This window comes from Haemaphysalis longicornis, unplaced genomic scaffold (genome assembly GCF_048455015.1).
Source record: "Haemaphysalis longicornis isolate Haplotype H1 unplaced genomic scaffold, Haemaphysalis longicornis Haplotype H1 scaffold_1, whole genome shotgun sequence".
NCBI lineage: Eukaryota > Metazoa > Arthropoda > Arachnida > Ixodida > Ixodidae > Haemaphysalis > Haemaphysalis longicornis.
Genome location: NW_027526203.1, coordinates 131040687 through 131066248, shown reverse-complemented (window position 1 = coordinate 131066248; position 25562 = coordinate 131040687). Strand labels below are relative to the sequence as shown.

The window sequence follows — 25562 nt, the reverse complement described above, 5'->3', positions numbered from 1 at the left end:
TTTTTGAGTGTCAACATATTTTTTGCGAATTTTCCACAATGGTGACATTCAGAAAAATATGCTTCCTTGGCCGACAGAGTCCGCTTGTATTTATTAAAATAGCTTGAGAATTCGCAACCTCGTGTATTTTCAGCATGGCGTAACTAGAGCAACAAAAAGCAAAAATACTTCAAAATGCGGCATAGGGCAGCACAGGGCCTCAACATGATATCCTCAAAAAATGGTGGCAATTGAAAAAAAGAAGCGATTTTTTATGAACTTTTTGGCCGACCTAAGTTTGCTTTAAATGCTGGGGCAAAAGAGCGGCTACAAAAAGAAATAGATGTTATGCGACAAAAATACTTTAAGGGAACATTGTGGGCTATGCAAGGATAAGTGAAACTTTTTGCTGAAGAAATCCGCGATAGTCGGCTTTACGGCTGGAACGTTTGGCATGGAAAGACCCGTGTACTGAAGAGCCAACGACTAAACGTAACTGTGCAGCTGCATTTCCCTACGCCTTGAAATTCACACTTCTTCGGAGACAGGCTCTAAAGCACGCTTTTCCATCAAAAATATGTTAGGCTGCTGAACACCTTCTTGAAAAGGCTCTTCAAATGTGTGGATGTGTATTTGGCAGTGCTGGGATGTGTTGCCTGAAAAATTCGGATAATATCACTGTATTATAAAACTGCTAGACTTGTACCCGAAAGTCCTCATGTAAGAGCCTGTTAATTTCTTGATAAATCATCGCCTTTCTTGTTCATTACTTTTGTCTGTTTTTGTTGTGCCGTACCTAAATTGCGTGAGGCAGAGATAAAGTAGCCCCTTTTTAATCAGTATTCCAAGCTCTCAAGTATTCGTATTCATGCATGTTTCACTATAGGCGACGCTCAAGAAAGCGACTGAGGCCATTCAACACGAATGTGGACAGTGCTTTTTGGTGAATTAAGCCAATGGATTGCATTAGTCCAGCAGTTTTATGGGACAATTCAATGACTGCGCTTAACTTCTAGCGCCTTTGCGTCATCATAAACAATAACATTTCTGAGTTTTCGGTTGTAGATAGAGTTCGCGCACGTCTTCATTTGAAATAATATGAATTTATAAAAATTTGTTCCCTATATCACGACGTTAAAGTCCAAAAGCTTGCTTGTCCTGCCTATTTTGTGAGCCTAAAACGGGCTTTTTAACGCCTAAAAACCCGGCCTCTAATAATCGTGCACCTGTCGTCGCTATTACCAGCTGGTACGATAAACACATGTACCCTTTCCTGTGCTTGTCCAGCACCCGGAGAGAAATGGCTGCTCATTTCGGGGTAATGGTCAAGTGTACGCACGACTGGTGCGAACCACTCCTCCAACCCAATGTCAACCGACCGCTTCTTGACTGGGTTGCAGGCGTACACTTTGCAGCCAACGGCGACAATTACAGGAGTGTCCCGCACCCGCTGCCCAGGTCGCCTTTCACATCAGGTTGCGTTCTGGGCTGTTCCCTCCGCCGCCCTTTAGGGGCACGCTGCTCTTCTGAAATCAACAAATTGCATCAACTTCCCATAGCGTCACTACAATAAAATATTGCCCCGGGCCCGTGCCAGGGGCAATTTCATAACGTCACTAGAATACAAATTTAATGCTCCGCGCGCGTGCAAGATTTTGTTCGCGAAAACAAAAAATTCTGATATCCTAGCCATATATACGTTCGCTGCAAAAAATATTTATTTATTTATTTATTTATTTATTTATTTATTTATTTATTTATTATACCCTCAGGGCCAAAGGCATTACAGAGGGGAGTAGTGTGAGAGCAAAAACAAAATAATACAAATAAAACAGCACAAAGTAGTTGAGATACAACATACACTACAATCATTAACATAATGTAATAAAAAATTGCTACTCATGAAAAACAAACTGAAGAACTCCTTATTATACAATGTTAGCTAGAACATTTCGAAACTGGTGGACGTCATTAATGGATGCAGTGTCAAAAGGAAGACGATTCCAGCCGCGACTTGTCCTGGGCAAGAAGGAATGAAAACAATGCATTGTTTTGCACTTATCAATCCAAACTTTGCGCTCATGGTCGACGCGACGGGTTTGGTAACGTGGCCTAGGCATAAGTTCGTCACGCAGCACGGGGTGGTGATACAGCCTATGAAAAGTAGTCGCGAAATTGGACGCCTAGTCGTGAGAGATGGGAGGGCTAGATAAGATTTCATCCTTGTAATGCTTGATTGATTGATTGTAGGGTTTCACGCGCCGAAGCAACGCAGGCGATGAGGCGCGCCGCAGTGGAGGGCTCCGGATTAATTTGGACCACCTGGTAATCTTTAACGTGCCCCGAAATCTCGTACACACGGGCATTTTTGCTTTTCGCCTCCATCATAAAAGCGGCCGCCGCAGCCGGGAATCGAACCCGCGACCTCGTGCTCAGCACCGCAACGCCTTAGCCACTGAGCCACCGCGGCGGGTATTCTAGTAATGCTGGTGGTTCGATTGTAGTTAGCCAGCACAAATCTAACAGAATTATTTTGAACAAGTTCTAGGGTAGTTGTAATTTTCCGTGACATGGGTCCCATACTCAGCACCCCTATTCCAGTTGGGAACGAATTCATTTTTTGTAAAGCAATAATCTGAGTTACGAAGGAGTTTTAAGTAACCCAACATGCGATTAGCCTGGTGAACAATATGCTCTATATGAAGGTTCCAGGTTAAGTTCGTGGTAATGTGAATTCCAAGGTATTTGTAGGAAGCAACTGATTCTAATTGGACATTGTTAAGAGAATATTGTGATGGATTGGTTTTAGTACGAGAAACGCGCATTGTTTTGCATTTGTTAGTGTTGAGTTCCATTAGCCAAGTTTTCGACCAATTAACGACAGAATTCAAATCAGATTGCAAAATGGTACTGTCGTTATCAGAAGTTATTTCACGGAAAATAACACAGTCATCAGCAAATAAAAGGACATTATATTTCAACAGAGAAGGCAAGTCATAACAAGAGGGGTCCAAGGACCGATCCCTGCGGTACACCTAAATAAACAGGGCTGAATGGAGAGCAACATTGATTAGCGCGAGAACAAACTTTGAGCGGTTCGTCGAAAAATAGTCAATTCATTTCGACAAACTTCTTTCAATGTTTAATAATTTAATTTATGAAGCTGTAGCCCGTGTGAAACCTTACCGAATGCCTTGGAAAAATCTAAAAATATGCAGTCAGCATGCGATGATCGATCTAAAATTTGATGTAATCTGTGAGTAAAATAAATTAGTTGCGTTTCACAGGAGTATGATTTACGAAAACCGTGTTGGGCTGCTGCGAAAAACGAGCTGGATTCAAGATAATTAACCAAATTACTGTAGATGACATGTTCTAGTATTTCGCAGCAGTTACTGGTTAGAGAAATGAGGCGATAATTACCAGGAATATTTTTTTCCGGACTTATATACTGCAATCACCTTCCCTATTTTTCATTTCTTAGGAAGCGTACCCGTCTCTAATGATTGCTGAAATATTTTTGTTAATATGACAGAACAATAAACAGCGGTGTTTTTCAAATTTTTTTTGTGGTAGTGCCATTAAAGCAAGGAGAGAGATATTTAGGCCAGGGATAGGTTTAGAGATACCGGATACATAAATTTGTAATGGAGGCATAGCTGCGCAATTGAGTGTTTGGGTTGGAGGATTCGCAATGGTAGACGATGGGGAAAAGTTTTTTACGAATGTGTTTGGTTGAGAAGCATAGCACAAAGATTGCTTGGAACTGGTTCGTCAGATGTGTTGTTTAAGGTGATGGCACCTTCGGACGGAGGATTTATGGTACGCCAAAAATTTTGTAAGTCTGAAGATATAAAAAATTCTGCCTAGCATTTTTATAGCCGAAATGTAATCATTTGAACCAGTCTTGTACGCATTCAAACGTGAGTTAGAAAGTGACAGTTTGGCGATGCGATACAAACGTTTTTTTCTTATTTGACAAACGCTTGATATGGACGTTGTACCATGGTGCTTGGGCATGCGTGGTGATGACTCGCTTCGGTATGTATTTATCAATTCGTTCCTGAGCTTTAGTTTCAAAACTGTCCCAGTTAACTTCTACAGAGTTGTCGAATGCACTCAAGAATACACCTGTAAACTCGTGAATTTCGTTATTGATGGTGTCGAAGTTGGCTCTGTTATAGTCAAGGATGGTTTTACATTTTTTTAGCGTTGTGAAGCAGTACTTTTAATTTAAAGTTTAGCAGCAAATGATCACTAATCCCTGGACAGGAAGTAATAGCGGAGATGAGATCAGGTGTAGTAGTTAAAATTTGGTCAAGTGTGTTAGATGCGGTCGAGGACAGCCTAGTAGGTTCGGTAACAAGTTGAGTGAGGGAAAAGACAGAAAACGAATCCAAGAATTCCTGTGCTTCAGTTGAGTACGGAGTTAGAGTGGGAGGGGTGGTACTCCATGTTATATTAGGGAAGTTAAAATCTGCTAGAAGTACGACGGAGGAAGAAGGAAGCTGTGTGCAGATAATATTGAGGGCGTCATGTAGTTCATTTATGAAACAATGCAATGAAGAGGGAGGTCTATAGCAAACACCTAGGACGAACTTGCGATGGTCACTTGTTACTGAGGCCCAGACGATTTCAAGATTGCTGCAAACAGAAATGCTTGATGAAACAAATTCGTTAGAAATGGCCAAAGTACTCCACCACCTCGAGACTCAGTGCGGTCGCATCGGTAGATGTTAAGTCTGGGGGCGTCGTGGAAAATTTCGGAGTTTGGTATATTATTAGAGAGCCAAGTTTCAATGATAGCGACAATATGAGCAGAGCAAGAATCTAATGCAGATGACAGCAAATCTTGTTTGTTAATGACGCTGCGTACGCTGGTGAATAATACAGACAGATGTGTTAACTCCCGTCCACTGCCCCTGTCGCTTCCCTATGCCGCAGTATCATGAACAGGCGCAGACGCAATGACGGGTTCATGTGAATCGGTGTTTACATTGTTCTGAAAATCTTCGATACTGTCAGGGTTGCCGTTGTAAATGTAACGTTTTTTTATCTATGGTGAGCTTGTTGTGAGTCACTAAAAGGGAGGGGAACCGGGTTGATTTTTAGCAAATTCCCTAAGCTTTTTCCGGGCGATGCGCTATAGCTGGACAAAAATCTTCCGACACTGTAATATTTTTCGGTTTGAAAAGCTTCCGTGCCGCAAGTGCTTGTTATTTCACTTCGAAGTTCAGAATCTTCACCATAACCGGAGGACATTTGGCGAAAGACTGCCTATACGATGTGCCCATTCGATTGAACCGGCTGGAAATGAGGGTATTACTTTGGTTAGAATTGCCGTCAATTTTGTTTCTGTTTGTTGCCAGGTTTTCTTTGAGTAAGGCAAACCATAAAACAACAAGTTATCGCGGCGTGAACGGTCCTCAAGTTCATCGATGCGCGACTGCAAAAGGGTATTTTGTATGGCTAAAGAATCAGCAGTGGACTGCACTGCCGTAATTTACGCACCAAGGCCATCCACAACACGAGATTTTTTCTTCCAAAGCGTCACGCCTTTGTTGAATGTTCGATACCTTCGTTTCAATAGCCTTTTGTACGGTTTTAATACTTTTGATGTCTGCCACAACCTCGGCCTGAAACTTAGAACTTTGAAGGGAGCGGGAATTAACATCCTTTAGTAACCGGAAGAGAACACCCATCTGCTCGGCGGGGTCGTCAGGTAAGGTTCCAATGTCAAGAAGTGCGTCTGAGCGAGTAGTGGGCCCGGGGTTGGACTCAATATCACCACAGCACAGTAATAATAACGCCATAGAAAAGCACTATGACAACGTTTCACGCAATACTCGTGGGCACGGGAACAGCAGGGTTCAACGGTCATCGGTTTTTCTCGCATACAGTGAAAAGTGGTTACACAGCTGCATGGCGAAAAGTTGGCGGTTAGGAACCGCTCCGAAGGCGTTGCTCCCATGCCCACTGAAGAGTGTGTTGGCGCGCCAGCTGCTTAAATCCTCGCGAACCGATGATGCAGTCGTCTATTGGCCTGTCCGGTAGAAGACGAGTTCGGTCGATGCTTGTAGTTGATGGACGATCACGCAACAGGTCCGCGCAGTTGGCGTGGCATCCAGCTTGTCAATCGAACGGGCCGCTATCGGCAACGGGTAAAGGATGCCGGGAAATGCGCTGACCATAGCCGATAACCACGAAACGAGCAGCGTAGGCAGGATCTGCATGGCGAAAAGTTTCCGATTAGGAGCCGCTCCAAAGGCGCTGCTCCCAGTACGCCTTGCAAGAATTTGATAAAAGCCAAATTATTCTTAACACGCCGCGCACCCGATTGAAGGCAGGCCTCTCTAAACCCGTCGCGGGTTCGATTCCCGGCCGCGGCGGCCACTTTTCTGATGGAGGCGAAAAGCAAAAACGCACGTGTGTACGAGATTTCGGCGCACGTTAAAGATCCCCGGGTGGTCGGAATTAATCCGGAGCCCTCCACTACGACGCGCCTCATCGCCTGCGTTGCGTCGCCGCGTTAAACCCTACAATCAATCAATCAATCAATCAAGCCTCTCTAAACCCAAAGTCGTGATGCCCGAAGAGCTGAACGACTTGACATTCGGCAGGCTTCCCGTGGGTGGGAAGCCTGCCGAATGTCAGGCTTCCCACCCACGGGGAAGCCTGCGCTTTGCCTCAATCGAGCGTAATTAGCTGAAGGAAACTGTCGAGGACTCTAGTATTGACACCAGACGGAAATTTCGCACTACTTGAAACTTCACTGTGAATGACGTAATTAGAAAAAGAAGATGAAACTCTGCATAATGTTACAGTCGTCTTCGCGGCTTATTCTCATGTAATTTGTTTCTTTGTAGTTTCAATAAAATAAGGAGTACTGTCGTTTCTCTGTAACAATAATTTCTCAGTAGATGGCCGTGTTTCGGCCGGGAAGTCCCTGACGTTCACATCTTCACTGTGAACAAATTACGACAAGTCAACCAAACTCTGCATAATGGTAGAGTCGTCTCAGCTGCCAATTTCAGGGTGACTTTTTGTCCAAGATACCTCCATAAGATTGAGAGCTACAGATCATTCGCGGGAAACTGGAGACGAAGATTTTTTCGCGTCGACGCTACGCGTAGACGGACGCATATCGACCACCGGCTGGGCGTAGCTATAGGTGTACAGTTAAACCTGGATGTAACGAACCTCTATGTCACGAATTCTTGGATTTAACGAAGTTTTTGAATCCCCCATTTCCACCTCCATTGAATCCCCTGTGTTTGCGGCCTCTGTGTGACGACGGCGTTGCGACGGTTAACCTGGATGTAACGAATTAGCTACGCTGATGAGTCAATTTTTCTTGCCATTTTTCTGAAAAATCGGCTGGCGAAATTCACTAATATAGCGAATTTCTCCCGCACCGCAATCTCTCGTGCGTTTCCACGTGTGAGTGCGGTGTCGGTTAGGTGCCTGCCTGTCGACGTGTAGTCGCGTGTGCGCCCCGATATCTGTGGTATGGGTTCGTGTATGATTACTGCTGCCTGAATACGAAAAGATTTGTCTTTTAAAGACAAGATTGCAATTTTAAATGCCATCTCCGCCGGCGAGAAAGAAGAACGTCGCCATCCGGTACGGTGTCCCAGCTAGCATCCCTTCAAAAATTTTGACTGCAGAAAAGAGCGTGAAGTTCGGGAAAAGGCGCCCGTCCAGCATAAGTTTGGTTCTTGAAACGCGTTAAGGCACCGAAAAGTATCAAAAAGCAAAAGCGATACTTAGTTACATTTGTGAATTCGGGGGCTGTGTAGAAGCAGCGAGCGCAAATCACGCCGTTTTTCAGTGTGAAATATATCATTGAAGAAGGGCGAGTTCAGCATCCCTGATGCCTAGCATATTGGTTTCGTTTCTGCTTCATTCCGGCGAGCTTTAACTTGAAACCTGCATGTAACGAAAACCTGGATGTAACGTAAAAATGCGAATTTTTGTCAACTTCGTTATATCCAGGTTTAACTGTACTGTAAAACAATTTCGCCAAGACACGGCTATTTTGAGGATAGGTATACGCCGGCTCGCACTATCATCGACTCCAAGCGGGCTAGCCCCAGTGAGAGGTTTCGCCCCCGGTGGGCGCCTCTGGAACTCCTTGTCGCGCTCTCCGGTGTCGCCGCAAATGACACGAAACACGCGTGCGGGTGCCCGTCGGCCGTGGTTGATGGCGAAGGGCCAGTGCGCCGACCGGCTTACCTCAGGCGAAAACACCAGCGGCACTGCGATCGGAGCGCGGTTTTTGTTCCTTTCGCTAAGAGCAGTTCAGTGCGCCCTTATTTAGCGCCTTGGGATTTACCGCGTGCACGTCTGCAATCGTACACAGCTCGCGGGCGGTGCAATCATTACGCTGGCTTGACGCACGCACGCCGAAGTGCGTTCCTCAGCGCCACGCGGCGGCATACTTCCAAGTCGTTCCGTTTATCCCCTATTATTGGCCTCTGGTGTTCCCACTAGGCTGTGAGCTGCGCTTGCAGTGTTTGCGACCGGTGCTCTCTCAAGGCTACGCCGACACCGCGCTCGGAACGGCTCCGTGAAGAGGGTGAGAAGCTCTTGTTTGGGGGCAGAAATCCCGTCGCTTGTGCTCATCATGAAGTCATTCTGCTGGAGGCCGCAGTTTGCAAGGAAAAAGGTTAGTGCATCTGTTTGCGCACACTGCGTGGGGACTTAACATTGTAAACATGGGCAGTGCCAAGCCGGGTGCACAGTAAAATTCAGAAAAACGAAATCCATAATTTTCGCATACCAAACTGCAATCAAAATTAAATCATTTTCTCTCGGAGCACCACCTACAACGAAACGCCGGTGAATGAACTTCGTAGGACCGTTTTCGTGCAGTTTGGAATGCTACAGGCTTCTTGAAGGAATGGAATGAAAAGGAATGAAGGAATGAAGGAATGAAAGGAATGAAGAAAGGAATGAAAACGCAACGTTTGCGAACATAAAATTTACCATGTACGCACTGAAAAGAACTATACTGGTAAAAACGGTTACGAAAACAAGCATGCAACATACATGCATATAGTGAGCAGATGCAAAATTTGAAGTTTGCCAAATAAAACGCGGCAACTAATTCATGGTTAGTTGTAGCGTTTTGTTTTGCGTTGTGAGTATCTCACGTGAAGGAAGGAGCCCGCTCACAGTGAGCCAACCTTTTAAAGATCGACATCCGTACCACCATCCTCGAGGCTTCATACAACTAGGTTCATCGTCAATCTTGCTTTGCGACCTGATGACAAACGTGCTAACCTTAAACATGCCAGAAAATGATAGCGTTGAGTTAATTAGAGACACGGAGAAGGAATGGCGCCGCCCACGGATTTGCCTGTTTGTGGCAGGTACAATCGCCCTGAACCGAACCGCGTAAAGGATTCTGGGCTGCGATTACAGCTGCTACAGCTGCTACTGACCAAGCGCATGATAGAGTTTGCGCCATTACCTTCCCCTCATCGTCCGAGATTCGCCGCCATCTCTGAGGGGCTCTTGTTGCATGGTTGCGGCCTTTCCAGACCGGGCAAAACCTGCAGCCACCGATTTTCGAAAAAAGCATCTAGTTGGAACGTGGTTGCCGAACAGCATTTCGGTAAAGACTGCCTGCAGCATCTATCGGCTACCAAACTTCCGAGCACAACTTTTTACCTTGCCGTCAGCACTTTACATACGTCACCGCCGAATCTGAAATCTGTGAATTGTCCGCCAAATGTAGTTTAGGGTAAATAGCCCTTGAGGGCAAAACAAACAGGAAGGAGACTAAGCACTGTCAACTTGCTGTTCGTCTCATTTTTTTACATTTCCGTCCATTCTCAGAGGTGAATCTCAACGCTGATTACCGCAACCTTGTGGCTACAAGGAGGACCAATCGCTGCTTGATGTGTGTAAATGGGGGTTTTCGATCACCCAATAATACGTTTAACGACAAAGAGATTTTGCGAATTGTCACCCATCTACCTCATCCTTGCAACTTCAATGAATAAAGTTCAAGTTGGGATATATAGATATGACTTGCCACGCGACCAGGGCCCAATTTTTAGGAGCGCCATAGTGGAGGGAAACATTAATTTATACCATTCGGCTCCATCCGGAGAACGGCCGGGCATATTAGCTGTGACGCTGTGTCCAGCGAAGGAACATATTTTCTACTGAGCTACCGCGGCGAGTACTTACGGGACTAACGTGATTGGCGTGTAATGGAGTGTATCATTTTTGAAGAACGTTTATGGAAAATCTGTGAGCGTTGTTACGTTGCGGGTATATGGTGCCCCATCGCACCTCGCTGCCTCGCCAACTACGTTCGTATACACAAGCGTTCTTTGTCTTCACAATTTCGTTCTTGTTGTCGCTGCGTAAAGCATCATTCGACCCCCTCGTTTCTATCTGACTTGATGCATCGTTAAGTCACGGGGCATTTATGCTTCTCCTTAAGATGTCGGAATGCGTGATTCTCCTTTCTCGAATAGTTTGGAAAGCGGCTGTATGGGCGGGTTGTGGCTGCCGTTTCCAATTGGCACTGGCGAATGCGTGAGCCTCTCACGCTTGTGCCACTTTTTAATCCCCTGGAGTGGGTTCGTGACAGAGTCGTCGCCAAACGTGGAAGTAGTGACACGGCCATGAAATTCTCGCGGTATGTTGAGATCAGTCAAATAAGAACTGTGAGTAGCCCCTGATCTTTTAACAGCTGCTGTCATCATCACTACTCGATCCATCTGTGCTGTGTAGACTTGTCGACTGGCGAAATTCCGTTTCTGAGTTAGTGCAGGCTGCGCATTTCTAAACGCTTCGCAGGAACCCACACGTGACATCTGTGATGTCACTTCGCACGCAAAAGAGCGCTAATTAAACGTAACCCCGAACCTAAAGCGGCCTAAAGGATACCGAATGGCCCCTATAAGGGAAGAAACGCGCAAAATTCACATAGAAAATGTCTTTGCAATAACAAAGAAAAAAACTTAGTCCTGCTGGGGCTCGAACCCAGCTCCGGTAGCCGGAATTCTGCCTCGAGACCACAGAGGCGTTTTTAGGGGCGAATCGCCTTAGGGGCTGGGGCTGTTGGCGTCTCCTGTCGTCTTCGCCATCGTAATCGTCGTTCGTCTCATGTAGTCACGGTACTAAAACATCGGGACACGCACGCGTCTGCGCCGCGCGCTGGAGCCCTTCGTAACGCGTATTAAAAAAATGGCTCTAATCCACGCTGTGAAGGTGGTTGGAAAGCAGTGCTTTAAACGACACCCACAGTAATTCCCCATGCGGCGTCACTTGAATTCACACACGTGGCTCTAAAAAGAGCGAAACTAGAGATTCTGACAGCCGTTACTCGGAATTCGGGGGGGGGGGGGGGGGGCTCTAGCATCGGCCACGGCCGGGCTAGAGCGGCGGACGCCGCCGCTGTAGTCTCGTATTTCGAAGGGAGAAACACGGCTCCTAGCCATTTGATGTGCTAGCTTGGGGCTACGCCACCGCGCGACACAAGCGCAGACACCGAAACAATTCGGCATGTGAGCTTAGTGATTCTCATTTATACCGATATAAACTAGTTCAGTCAGTAAGTTTGAGAATTGCGAGAAAGCTGAGGGAACCTTTATAATCGCTATTTATCAGAACCAGTTGCTCCTTTCGCATTGTGTAACACCTCTTAAAACACAACCGAATTGGTATTCACCAAGTTGAAAACGGAGACCCATTCGTGGGAAGCAGTGCGCAAAAGGTAGCGTTTCTCTAGCTGTCAGATGTCTGTATGTGGTTGTACATTTTGTTTTCCCGTCCTGCAAACCAATTCTTAACGTATCTTTGCCGTACGACCACTTTATTCAGTTGGATGCGGGTTGCGCAGGAAGTGGTGTCGAACAAGTTAATCAAGCCGTGTAAAGGAAGCGCGCATTGGACGTGAGGCTGCGCCAAAACAGGCCCAAACCAATCGTCGCTAAAGAAGAAGACAAAGCCATACCGCCGACGTGCCCGCCAGCGAGCAGGCACCTCCGCGCGGGGAACGCTGGGTAAATTCGCCGCGCTATTACAGTGTGCTCCGTGAGTGAAACCCTCCGCCCACCCGCCCACCCCCACCCCACCGCCGACTCCGCCGCGTTGGGAGTTCATTGTCCCGCATGTCGCGAAAGAACAGTTGGCTGGTAGAGGTAGAAAGCTGTGCTTTAAAAAAATGTATCTCTTTTTCCTCCAGAGTCACGGAGAGAAAGAGAGAGAGAGAGAAGGAACTTTATTTAAGCCCAAACTGGTAGAAGTAAGGACGAAGACGGGGAGGAGGCCTTCCCCGTTAGATGGTGGCCATGAGCCCGTGGGCCCTAGCGGCATCTTCCGCCAGCTGGACGAGTAGTTGTTGGGAGTCAGGGCGAGAACTGAGCAAGGCGGCCTCCCATTGCTCTTGAGTCCTGATATTTTATGCTCGATTAGGTGAACGAGGTTTTTGTGGGCATGCCCATATGATGTGTTGTAGGGTGGCTTTGTCTGCACACCACTTGCATCTGTAGGAATATGGGTCTGGGAAATATCGCTTATAGAGAACGGGGTTGGGGAAGGTGTTTGGTTGTAGTCGTCTCCACGCAACCTACTGCCACCTGTTGAGGGAAAAGTGTGGTGCAAGGTGCTTGAGGCGAACATGCCTGCATCTGTCGCCAATACACCTCGGAAGGATTTTGGCCGCTGGAAGGGATATCCGTCCCGCGCCAGGAAGTTTCTTACTGCCGTCTTGGAGACGCAATAATTTTGGCTTCTGTGCTAGCTATTGCGAGCGCAATAGCCGCTTCTTCCGCCACCTCAGGGTATGTCGTCAGGATTGTGCCAGAGGTCGCTGCGTTTCCTTACTCGTCTACCACGCCTACAGCCGCAACCGGTCGGTCGTGATAATCTGCAGCATCCACATAGCGGACATGTGGGTTCCCGCACAGCTGCCGGTGAAGCGTGAAGCTCTGGCGGTTCTTCTGTCTTGATGATGATCCGGTGTGTATATTTCGTGGTATGGGAGAACCATGGATGTATGATTGAGTGTTGTCATCCAGATAGCATTTGACACCGCGTTGAAAGGCGAAGGGGATGCTCAGGGACCTTAGAATTGCGCGTCCAGCCTCGCTGCACGAGAGCCTGTGCAGCTGCGCCATCAATTGTGCTTCTACTAGCTCTTCCAGGGTATTGTGCACCCCCATTTCTTGGAAGCGCTCCGTGGATGCCATGACAGGTATTCCTACAGCTTGCTTGTAGGCTTTCCGGGTGATGCACTGAAGCTTCTCTATTTATGTATTTTTGAAGTTCAAAAAAAGAGCCACGTATATGATGCGACTTATAATGAAAGCATGAACGAGGCCCAGTAAATTTGCCTCCTTGAGCCCGTGGTATTTGTTTGCTATACGGGCTATAAGTCGGCTGATAGTCGGTTTGCTCCGCACTATATCTCAACGTCGATATAGTAGCTGTGTTGGCTCCGTTTGCTTGAGCACGAAAGCCAAGGACGCGAATGCACTCGACGCGAGGAATCAGGTTGCCCTGCATATACACATGAAAGGTCGGGATGTCTTTATTTCTTCTTCCCTGTTTAAGAGGTTGATAGAAAAGGATCTCCGATCTTTAAGGCGAGCAGGCAAGACCTCTCTGGGTGATGTAAGCGTGGACTGCATCGGCAGCTTGCTTCAGCCTTTCCTCCAGGTCCCCATCACTGCGTCCAGTCGCCCAGATTGTAATATCATCTGCGTAGAGGCTATGTTGGATTCCCGGGATAGCCTCTAGGAGTGGAGGCAGCTTGATCATGGCGACATTGAAGATGAATGGCTATATTACGGATCCCTGTGGTGTGCCTGACTCCCCATTTGAATGAGCTCCGATTTCAATCCTCCCAGGGTGATACGTGCCGTGCGATGAGACAGAAAGTCCTTGATGTATGCATAGGCGCGGCGCCCGACTCCCAGCTCAGCCAGATTGTATAGAATGGCATCGTGTCTGACGTTCTCAAATGCCTTGGTGAGGTCCCGTCCAAGTATAACTCTCGTTTCAAGGTCCGAACCTTGCATGTTGTCCAAAATCTGTTGTTTTAGTGGCAGCATAACGTCTTGCGTGGAAAGCTTGGGCCTGAAACCCACCATCGTGCGAGGAAACAAGTGGTTTGTCTCCATGTGCTTGTAAAACCTATTTAGCCCCGCGTGTTCTAGAAGCTTGACCAGGCAAGATGTAATAGAAATAGGCCGTAAATACTCCAGCTCGAGTTCCTTGCCCGGTTTCGGTATCATGGAGATCGTAGCTGTTTTCCAGGCCGGTTTGATTTGCCCTCGTTCGCAGCACTGATTCATGTACCGTGTGAGGGCGGCTTGGAACAATCGACCAAGTTAGTCAGCAGTTTATTCGTGACTCCATCCGGGCCAGGCGCCGATTTGGTCTGGAGGTTTGTTAGTGCAACTCGGATTTCAGCCTCCGTTAGAGGCCTGTCGAGTTCGGCGTTTTCAGTCCCAGTGTATTCAGGCAACGGCTCTGGGTCTCCCTCTTTAATGTAGACGTCCTTAATAGTTTGCATAAGTTGATGCTCATCACCGCCACATGTATGTAGGAGAGCGAGCAGGTTATTTCGTACCGTTTTACCTCCGTTTGGGTCTAGGAGGTTTCTTAACGTATTCCACATGCTGACTTTCCCCATTTAGCAATCCATGCGGCCGCATACAGTATGCCATTGCTGAAGCGTGAGATAGTTATCGTGTGCTTCAATTTCCCGATTCAGTCTTGCTAATCTCCTGTGAAGGGGGTGATTCATTTTATGCTTGTGGACCCGCGCCTAGATGCTGGCTTCAGCCTCCCACATGTGAAGAAGTCTGGAGTCAGCCTGCCATAAGTCTGCCTCTTCGGGTATAATGTGTGTAGCGAGGTCAAGATGGCTTTGTAGCTTCGAAATACGCGCATCCAAGTCTTCGATCTTTGCCCCATCTGGCTCGACATTTGCTTCTCGTAATTTGCGGAATGTGTCCCACTTGGTAATCATATGTCGTCTGCCCATTCATTTAGCTGGTCCGGTCTGGATAATCGTTTCGATTATGTAACGATCACTCCCGAGGTTTCTGCGCTTGTTGTTCCAGATGGCCTCCTTGATATTTTTTGTGAAAGTGAGGTCCGGGGTGGTGTCCCTTGTGACGCTGTTACCAATCCTTGTGGGGTATGTAGGGACAGTGAGCATGGTCAATCTTAATTACTGCGCATCTTCCCGTATTATTCTTCCTTTCTTGACCTCTCAGTGGTATCACCACGCCGGCTGTGGGGAATTAAAGTCACCAGGCAGAACTACAGGTTGACGTTTGGCTAGGTCCATAGTTTTCCTAAGAAGGTTGGAGAAGGAGTGTGTCTTACTACGGCTGCTATATACATTTAAAACAAAGAGGCTACCTCCTCCTTGTTTGCGCCCAGAAATAATTCCAGTTAATACATTTTCTGGTTCCTCGATGTCCGTTGAATGCTGGATAACCGGGATGTTTCTTCGAATGAAGGTTGTAACTCCCATACGTTTTTTTTTCCTGTACGCAACCGAGGTGGTGGAACTGTATGGGCTAAAGCCCGGAAGCTTCGCCTGGCCATTAGTTTCTTGAAGGGCTATAACATCAGGATTGTTAGGCGGGAGCAGGTTGATGTGTTGCTCAAATTTCTTCGTTTGTTTTTGAAATCTTGACAGTTACATTGCCAAATTCGATATTTTTTATTGCGGTTCTGCTCCACGACGGTTGCCAGTAGGCTCAGAATTGTGGGGTCCTTCCGCTACACGATTAAGGGGACGCATGTACATTTTTGTAATCCTTTGTGGGCCTGCGCTGGGTGCAGTCTGTTGCATACGTGTAATTTGTCTTCTATGGCGGCAAATCTGGCGCCCCAGGCTTCCTGCTGCTTAGTGAAGGTGTCGGCTCAGGCCGTAACCACGTTGCAAATTTCGCTGATTTGTCCTACAAGGTTGTTTTCCGGATTCAAGAGGTCATGCTGTTGGGCGGGGCCCTGAGAAACATCCACGGCTTTGCTTTTAATCGGAGGAGGGGCGTTTTTGGAGGCGCACACGATGTTGGCAGTTGGTGGAGAGGGGGTGCAGAAAGTTACGTTAGATGCAGTTGCCTGGTTACGCTTCAGTATAGCAATTTCTGCTTTGAGCTGCCTGTTTTCTTTTATAACCAATTCCAGGGTTTGACGAATGCGAGTGATTTCCTCGCCTGCAAGGGGTGGGTTATCATTTCACTTGTTACGTGTTTCTTTGTGTGGTGTGTTACCCTGAGAGGTCGCCTTTGCCCAGCTCACCTTAGCTTTGAGGCTGCCTTCAATCTTGTTCATCTGAGATACCGAGCGGCAGGCGCTGCGTTGTTCTCGTACCCTTCTGGACTGGGAGCGTGAGCGTCGTCCAGCTCCGTCCGGGTTGTGCGAAGATGCCAACGGCGGGAAGGCTTCTGAGTGCTCTGTCTCTTGTTGTCCTCTGGTTTCTTCGACTCCACTGCCGCGTCGTTGATGCAGGAGGCCTTGTTGCTGCAGGAGCCATTGGTGCTGCTTCAACTCGTAGGGTGTCTTGTAGCGCTGTTTGCCCTTTTTGTCCCCTGTAGGATGTCCTCTCCCACACAAGGCACACTTTACCACACACTCGTGTTCCTCCATGGGATTTGCGGCACCATAAGCGCCGCAGAAGGACTTGCCTGGGTACGGACAGAGGTCCATACGATGTCCAACTTTGCCGCACGCTGCTCATACTTCGTGTTTCTTTTTGTGCAGGAAACACCGGTATTCTGCTACGCGGTAGTACACAAAGTACGCCACTTTTGTACCAGCAAATGCTATCCCCGAGTTCGTCTTCCCCATTCTTCTGGCGTGCAAAGCTGTGGAGTTCGTCGAGTAGATTAGGCTTCTCGCTATATCTTCTGCCGAGTCGTAGCTTGGTACGTAATGGATGGCTCCTTTCACTGAATCCTCAGGGTACGTGGTATAAGCCACAGCAGCATACTGGGCTTCTCCTATTCTCAACTCGGAGATTTTTGCATATATTTCCGCTCTAGCGAGCGCCGGCGTACTCACAATTAGGGTGTTTTGTTCAGGATCGGAGCATAGGATGTCTTCAGAGGCTTGCGCCTATGGGAAGCCCGCAGACGTCAGAATGCTGCCCCGCAGCTGAGCGTCGCTCTCCTGTGCGACATTCAGTCCCCCTCGAGGACGAATGACGACTTTGATGTAATTATTGGGTAGACGAGGGTACTTGGGGCGGTGATGAGGAGATAGTTTCTTCATGAGTTCACGTGACTGGTGTGATGATGAGCCTGGCTCCTGGACCGAGACATCTGCTAGGCGCTTGGCGTCCTTCTTGAGTTGGCGCGACCGAACTTTCGCCGATGGCTGAGAAGCCATTCGCTGTAGTTTTCGTATTCCTGTGGCGATATAGTCTCGCCTTCAAGAGTGGCAATCATTCGCACTGCTGTACCCGCAAGCGTATGAGGAGCTCTACTGGGCAGGCGCTGCGCTTTTCACCTCGCCCGTGAACACACTCCCGCTGGGTGACGTCGTCACCGCGAGATGCCTCGCCGCAGCCCCCACGAGGCTTGCCGGGGGCGGTGCGGCCGGGGCTGCGTTCGGTGATTAAACGGCAGCAGATCGATGGGTCTTCATGCGGGTTGTCCCCTCAGGTGGATCTCGACCTTAGGAAGCTTGTCCGATGATAGGAACAGGTGGACAAAGGATTGTCGGAACTAGCGCAGAAAAATCGCAGACCTCATGCGAAGGATGACACCCAAATCAGCAATGGCTTTCGCTTCCAAAATTTCGAGTTTAGTGGGTGACGGTGCTTGGCCCAAACAACACACTTCTCGAATAGGGGAGAAGAACAGCCACGCGTTTTGCAGTGTGGAGCGAGAAAGCCCCTATTTTAATTTCGAAAGTTTAGCTGCGCTACTTTAAACCTTCGTTCAGGCATCTTCCCGACGGCCCCACGTAACACTTGCCGCATCCTAGCGGAATCTGATAAACAACAATCTGTCCACTGAACGCAGTTGTTCTGAAATTTACGCTTTATGGGGTTTCCGACGCTTCAAGCGTCGGAAACATCACAAAGCACTCTTCCTTGCAGCCAGGCAATGCTCCGTCGCGTTTTGAACCGTTGACCCTGATTGAGGACCGCAGGCGATCGCTGCTGCAAGGACGCATTTCGTCCATCTAGGACTGGCCCAGTTCGTCGCCAACGGTACAGGCGCCCGCGGCGCCATCTCTCAATTCGTTCACCGATACACAGGTGCAATTCTGGGTCAGACTGCCTTAAACGCAAGGAATGGCACCTTTCTTGAATGGTAACGAGCCACTGCCAAACGATGCGGCCACCGAGGACACGAAAAACAACAAGGAGAAAGGGGGCAAGCACCTGCCCAACGCCACCTCCAGTGCTGCTCCAATGGCGGCAAAGCTAAGTGCCTCATACGATGAATCGCTACCCGTTCGTACGCCCTCCCGGACTGAACCCCGAAGCTCTTGCAAGCGTGACTACCGGCGCTCCAAGTGCACTACTCAAATAAAATCACAGTGGAGGTTCTCTGCAAAGCCTGAGACCTCGGTAGGCGCCCACCATGCGACAAAAATGGAGCTGTCCGTCTCCCGACCACATCGTAGCCATCTTACTTTATGTGTAACGCACCAACCCAAACAGCTCGACCAGAGTACAGCCGTCAACTCGCATCGGGGCGTGGGACGTCCACGTTAAGTCTCCCGCCAGCATAACGGGTATGTCAACGGCGATCGCGTGAAGTCTGCCTGCGCATGCATGGCTCCCCCCCCAATTTCCCGCATGAAGAAGACACCGGTGGTGTGCGCGTGCGTAGGCGTGCAAGATGCCGACCAAAACGTCGCTCCGGGAGCCACTTGAATTTGGATGACAACAACATCGGCGAAAACAACACTCCAGGAGCCCTTGTTGAAGTAAACACAATGGAAGATGTAGCTACGGTGGGTTTTGCTATAGTGAAGTTTTGCTATAGTGAATTAATATGTTACCATTATTGGCTCACGTCGTCGTTCCAAGCGGGAAAGTTGCTCTTCATCCGGCAGGGTTCCCAGTTAGTCGACGAGGTGGAACTTGAGGAGGCAACAGCGCACGCCGCATGTTCTGCGGCAGCGGCTTTCCATTGTTTTGGCGCCCATCCGCGATTCTGTGCTCGCCGTCGCCCCTTTAATTATCGCTCTTTTTCGTCGAAGCGAACCACTCGCGCCAATCCCATATCGAATTAAAAGTGCAGCTGTTGATAACGGCTCTGACGCCGTTATCCGCCGATTGCGCTACTGAAAAAAAATTGGTCGCGTATCTGCTCCTTTCGTTGCAAATGTCGTCAAAAGACATGTCGTCTTTGTCGTCTATGTCGACATTTGCCAAGGAAATGCCCCCCTTTGCTTTCCCGCTCACCTCTCATGCTGTTCCTGTACCGTCGCGCTCATTCCAAGGTAAACACACGAAAGGTTTGCGCAAGGCGATTTGAATTTACCGCGTTCCACTGCTACAGGCCGCGTTCCTCGGTGCCAGCGCTGCAGTACGGCGGAGACGCGCGTGAATGAAGGCGGCCGACTAGAAGGTTTATAGAGGCGAGTGGCCGTGCTCCACGTGCGTTCCAAGCAGAACGTGGAACCTAGCTAGTAGAACCTTTCGTTGCTGTTGCCGCGTGATTTTTCATATGCCGCCAGGAGGCGGCGGTTTTCTGCAGTAGATGCAGAATATCATTTACTATCGAAAAACCAAGCATCCATGAATTTTTTAATAAAGGAACACTGTAAATATCCCTTGTGTACAAATTTCGTGTCTTATATTTGCGTAATGTCTTGTTCTTGTTCAACACAGTTGACAAGTATGACCATACAAACCGGGCTTAGACGTTTACATGTGCCTGTGAGTATACAAGACTATTGCGCAATATCAATTTTACTTTGGCCGGGTGGCTGAATCGAGTCACAGACAGACAGACGGACAGACAGGCATACAGACAGACATACAGATAGACCAAAAATTCTGGGTTTAAGTAGCCCAGAAAGACTATCGTCTTTAAAAAACAGACATCGGTGGTGGCGAGGGTATAAAACTTGTGAACGAGGCGTCGGTGGCGCTGAGGAGGTGGTAAAGAGCGGTGGCGAGTAAATCGCCGCCTCCGGAAGAGAAAGCCGGGAGCTTCGCTGTAATAAAACCAATTGACAACACACACATGCTTGGGTATCACGCTATTTCACTTTCCGATAAACCCGCCAATTTTGCAGTTTTTCATCTTTATGGTTACCGGAAGAACCTAATAATCTGTACGAGACATTTCTTGTCTCTAATCACTTGAATTTTTAATCAGCGTACTTGTAAGAATTAAAAATAAAACAAGGGGAAGAGGGGCGAAGAGAGGATTGAACCTCCCCAAAAGTAATATAAATGCGATCATATCATCTGCGCCCGCCAATATTAGAAGGCGAGGTAGATTTCCGGGTTTGAACCCGTGGCATTGGATGAGGCGAAATCTCCTACAAGTAGTTTTAGAAGGTCTCATTACACGTCACCTGCAATGAACAAAACCTGCCCCTAGGGAAAAAAGTAGCCAGGAGACATCACTAAAGCCTTATCAAAAACACCAGTCCAAACCCAAAGATGTGGCATGGTAATATGTTAGCGAAGCGTTAAGTGCAAATAGTGCTCGTGCGCACGTAAGAAACTATACCCTTGACGACACAATTTTTAACGCTATTAGCGGGAACTGTAAAACTGACGGTTACGGAAATCGCCACGATGCAAAACACCACTTTCCAGCAGACCCATTACGTGCTGCGGAGCAAGCTCAATATTCCAAGATAACCATGCTAATTAGGCAGATGGTTAGATTAGATGAACCAACAATTCATCTAATTGTTGGTTCAGCTCGGCGAAGAGCATCGTAGCGCTCGATGTGGGCAGTGGGTGTTCACAAAAGCGCGCCAAGTTTACCCTTTCATGGCGTTGGGCCAATTGCGCGTCTTCTGCGGTTGACCAAACTATACCCGCATTCTAGGGTTCAGGCGCTCGCGCTCTGCTCTGCCCGCGTTGGTTCACGTATTTCCACGTGTACAACCGGAGTCACGGCATTTGAAACCGTATATAAATATCTATGGAAAGACATTTGAACACAAATTCTACGCCCAAATAAAATAACAGTACAGTGCGACATCAAAAAATTATTGATATTGTTCAAACTAAAAAAAAAACAAATAAGGCAAGCATATAGATGTTGTCCTATTTAAACGTATACCATTGTCGCTGAATGATCGCCTGGGAAGAGGGACCCCCATAATTCAGTAGTCATTCATTTTATACATTTTTTCGGCATCTGGAAATGTGAGACTTCGAGTTGGCGCAATATGCTTATGGAGGCGGGACGCAAACGTAAAGCGCGCATCTTACGAGAACTGGGTGATGATTTGAGGAGGTTGCGCATCAGAAAGAGCGGGCAAATGACATTTGCCATGCGCGACTGTGAGGGTCTCTTGAGGGCGCGCTACGAGAGGCTTTTGCGTCAGTCGTCTAGCGCAGCGGGTCGCGCATTCGTGCAAGGCAGGCCTTTGTCAGACCCGTCGGCACTAAGGTATATTAGTGCAGGTTCGGTAGATGACGTCGGTCGAGCGCACGTGCCCCACGTTGTGTTGCCGAACGGCACCGCCAGTTCGCGTCCAGCCGACATAAGTGAAGTGTTCACTCACCACTTTAGGGATTTTAAATGCAGAGCATTTCTTTAACTCACATGTAGCGTCCGCCGTCCGTCCGCAACAGCTCAGCGCGCAGGTGCGCCCTCTCCCCCACTCCTCCTCTCCCGCATCACGCTACCCTCCTCGCTCTCAACAACAGGTCCGCACCCCTCCCCCTACACTATGTAAAAAAAATAATAGTTATCGGCGCCTGGTTTCGATCCCACGACCCTGTGGGCGGAACGCGAGGTACATGGTGCTCTTCCCACTGCGCCACAAAAGCGACACAGCATCAAAGGGTACGAACGCGCCTTATATCCTTGACTCATTCAAACTACGTCAAGAAGCTGCTGATACACGGCAGCAGTTGCATCGATCTCGTCTTCACCAGTTGCTGCAACGCACGACCACTGCTTAAAGGAGCCATGAAGAGAAAACACAAGTTTGGTTCATTCAAAAGATTGTCTCGTTAGAATCATACTGACACCACTTTTAACGTAAACTTCGCTCAAATAAGCTACATAATTAGGAAAAACGGGAATGGTCATGCGACCCACCAGCTCATTTCCCGCAACAGAACCTGTGATGTCACATGGGCTAAGCTCTGCGATTGGCGGAGGCTGGCAGAAGCAGACGCAAATTAGGTAGAGCTTACAAACTAGACGAACGAGCGATTTGCGCTTAAATTTAGGGCACATTCTTTACAAAGCAATAGGAATGATGGGACAAACAGTGGAAGTTACGAAAGCACATGTAAACATAGAAGTACTGATGCGTTCTGCTGTTCGTACTGCGCACAGCATGCTTTGGTTTAGCTGCACAGCACTATGGGGCTTGGGGTTGTCTCAGAATCTCTATGGTCTCAGACTCCATGGTCTCAGACGACACTGGCCGATTGACGCAAGCAACGGTGTCTTACGTGACCCCATTTGTCGAGCGAGCACTGTTTCAGGGAAAGAATATTTTCTCCCAGAACAAAAACAAGCCAGGTTTAAATGCGGGCAAAAACAAACCAAACGCTTGCCACGGTATGGTGGCGCCATCTAGGTTACGGAACGTAAAGAAACGCGGGAACAAACCAACACCGCTACAGGGTGGAGACAACCTTTGAACGGTCCCGTGCCGCCGCAATTGGGCCAACGCATAGGGCCAACGGGCTCAACGCGTTATTCTTTTCGTTTCCCACGAGACCTAGCAACGCGAAACAGACAATATGATTCAAACTTCTTCAGTAAACCGCGTTGCGGCGATAATTTTAGCGCGGTTTTGACACAATGACTTGCTTCGGCGGCGAGCGAGCAACCGAACATGGCGGCGCCAGCGTTACGTGTCTCTACCCTGTACGGCGGATGCGTGAATGAAGGTATTCTAGGCTGCAGAGCGGTCGGTTCCCGTGATGTCACTTGGGACCACGAAAACGCACGATTGAGCGGGAAAATCAAAATTTTAACCTAAATTGTTTAATTTCTCAGTGAATAAAGCACCGTTTGTATCCGGACAAGCGCTGGGGGCACTATAAAACACGAAATCTTTCGAATAAAACCAACTTGCATTTTCTCTTCATGGCTCCTTTAAAGACCCCTTAACAGTACACTTTAGCGACCACGAAGCCGTCGTTCTCAGCGTCCAATACAACGACAACAGCAACAAATAAATAAATAACGACTTACAACAACCTACTCCTTGCCTTCACTTCTTGCGTCACAAAAAAAAAAAGAAAAATTGGGCCCATCTCTCCACGAGGGGGGACTCGAGTCGCAAAATCACGAAAGTAATAATTAATATATGAAAGAAATAATAATAATTAATAGTAATAAGCAATAATAGTTAACTCATTCACTACCACCCCACCACCACCCCCCAAACACTAACGTTAACACAATACACCAACCCCCTACGCGACGCATTTACTCGAGTCCCCCCTCGTGGGGAGATGGGCCCAATTTTTTTTAAGGCGTCAGGAGAGCGCGAAACTTCCCCAGAATTTGAGGAGAATGGTCGCAACTTTTGCGGTGAACTTTGACCGCTCCTGTCTCTTACGAGGAGCTGTGGGATGCAGTCGGAAGCATGAACCAGTCCTCAGCCCCGGGGCCAGACGGCATCCCATTGAGCTTTTACAAAGCCTTCTTTTCGTGCCTGAAGGACCCGTTGTTAGAGATGGTGAACGCCTTTTTCACCCATGGTGTGCGGCCTCTTCCTTTTAAAGAGGGCAACATAGTCCTTATAACGAAACCGGGAGGGGAGCCGTCAGACCAGCGAGCATATAGGCCTATTACTTTGCTGAATACTGACTATAAGATCGTAGCCACCATAATTTCAAGGCGCCTCTCCAAAACGTTGCCGCACGTAATGAGCCCTGCCCAGACATGTAGCGTGCAGGGGCGTTCGATTTTTTCGGCCCTGTCTTTCACCAGGGACTTCTTCGCATTCGCCACTCGAACAAGCATTCCAGGCTGCTTCGTATCGCTGGATCAAGCCAAAGCCTTTGATCCAGTGGAACATCGTTATTTCATGGCCGTTCTTCACAGCTTCGGCTTTCCAATAGAACTCATTACGAGATTAAACCTTTTGTACCGTGGCCTCACTTCCCGACTTCTCGTAAACGGACAACTTAGCGCCCCTTTCCCAGTCGAGCGAGGGACCAGGCAGGGGTGCCCACTCTCCTCCCTACTTTTTGTCCTGGAAATCGACCCTTTACTTAGACGCGTGGCGAACTCTCCTGGCATACGCGGCTTCCCCCTTCCCGGACAGGCTCAGGTAAAAGTGTCAGCGTACGCAGATGACGTGTCCCTGTTTTTGCGGGACCACAGCAGCTTAACCGCGTTCTCACGCCTCTATTCCATCTACAGCTGGCTGTCTGGCGCGCAAATAAACAGGGGCAAAAGTCAGGCACTGCGATTCGGAGCATTCACGTCAGACCTTTGGGGAAAATTGGAGTGGATCGCCGCCGTCAAAGTCATTGGTGTAACGTACCACGCCTCGGGTGAGGTGGCTCGTGGAGGTGGCGCGTGAGACATTGTGAAGAAGGCCAAAAGCGCCTGTCGGTAGCCGCGCAATTTAAACTGTCCTTTTCGGAGCGCAGCTTCGTAATTGAAGCATGCGTTTCTCCCGTTCTTTATTACGTTGCGCGCATAGCTCGCCCACCCCGAAGTGTAGTGCGGAAGCTGGAGAGCAAATTCTTCTCTTTCTTTCGGGGAGGAAAGACGGAGAGGGTAGCTCGTCCCTTCGTGCGGCTCCCAACCAGCATGGGGGGATACAGCTATCCATGCATGTCGACAATGTGCAGCGTCTTGGCGTTGCGTAGGTTTGTAGATTTGACGCGAAACCCGGACTACATAGGAAGCAGCTTTCTAAACTACTTCCTGGTCACATCGCGAGGTGTGTTTTACAGTGAACTTTACATCGGCCATTTGGTAAAGGAACCACCTCCGTTCTACGCCTATGTGACGAAAACCTTTCGGGAACTGTTAGCACAGATCCCCGACTCGGAAATTTCGGACATTGCCCCAAGCAAACATTGCGAACAACTTACTGTGGCGGAACTCACTCCGGAGCAGAAAGCGCGCTCTAAAAAGACGCGCTGGAGGCAGCTGACTTCTTCGGTCCTCCCAGCGGACGTCAAAGATTTCGGGTGGGAGCGGGGTTGGGGCGTTCTGCCCACTAGAGACCGCTTGACAACGTGGGGCGTAACACCGTCAGCGCGGTGTCCTCAATGCGGACAAAATGAAACTTTACGACACGCACTCTTTCAGTGTTCTGTAGCAAGGACGTTTTGGACACTGATGTCTAGGATGTTTCAAGTACGCCTAGGGGAGCGCACAAAATCTCGCGATGCCCTAGTGACTTTTCTGTTATATGTGGAGGCCCTGGTTGTGTGGAGGCGTCGTGGT

General features: G+C 48.4%; 1 protein-coding gene across 1 annotated transcript in view; it reads left to right on the top strand.

The window, feature by feature from the left end:
• Positions 1-8511: 8511 nt before the first annotated feature.
• Positions 8512-25562, top strand: part of LOC144151339 (uncharacterized) — a 78138-nt gene continuing 61087 nt past the window's right edge. The window contains exon 1 of the mRNA XM_077682384.1: positions 8512-8647. Within this exon, the coding sequence (XP_077538510.1) occupies positions 8606-8647 (42 nt within the window). The 5' untranslated portion in view covers positions 8512-8605. The remainder of the gene's footprint in view (positions 8648-25562) is intronic.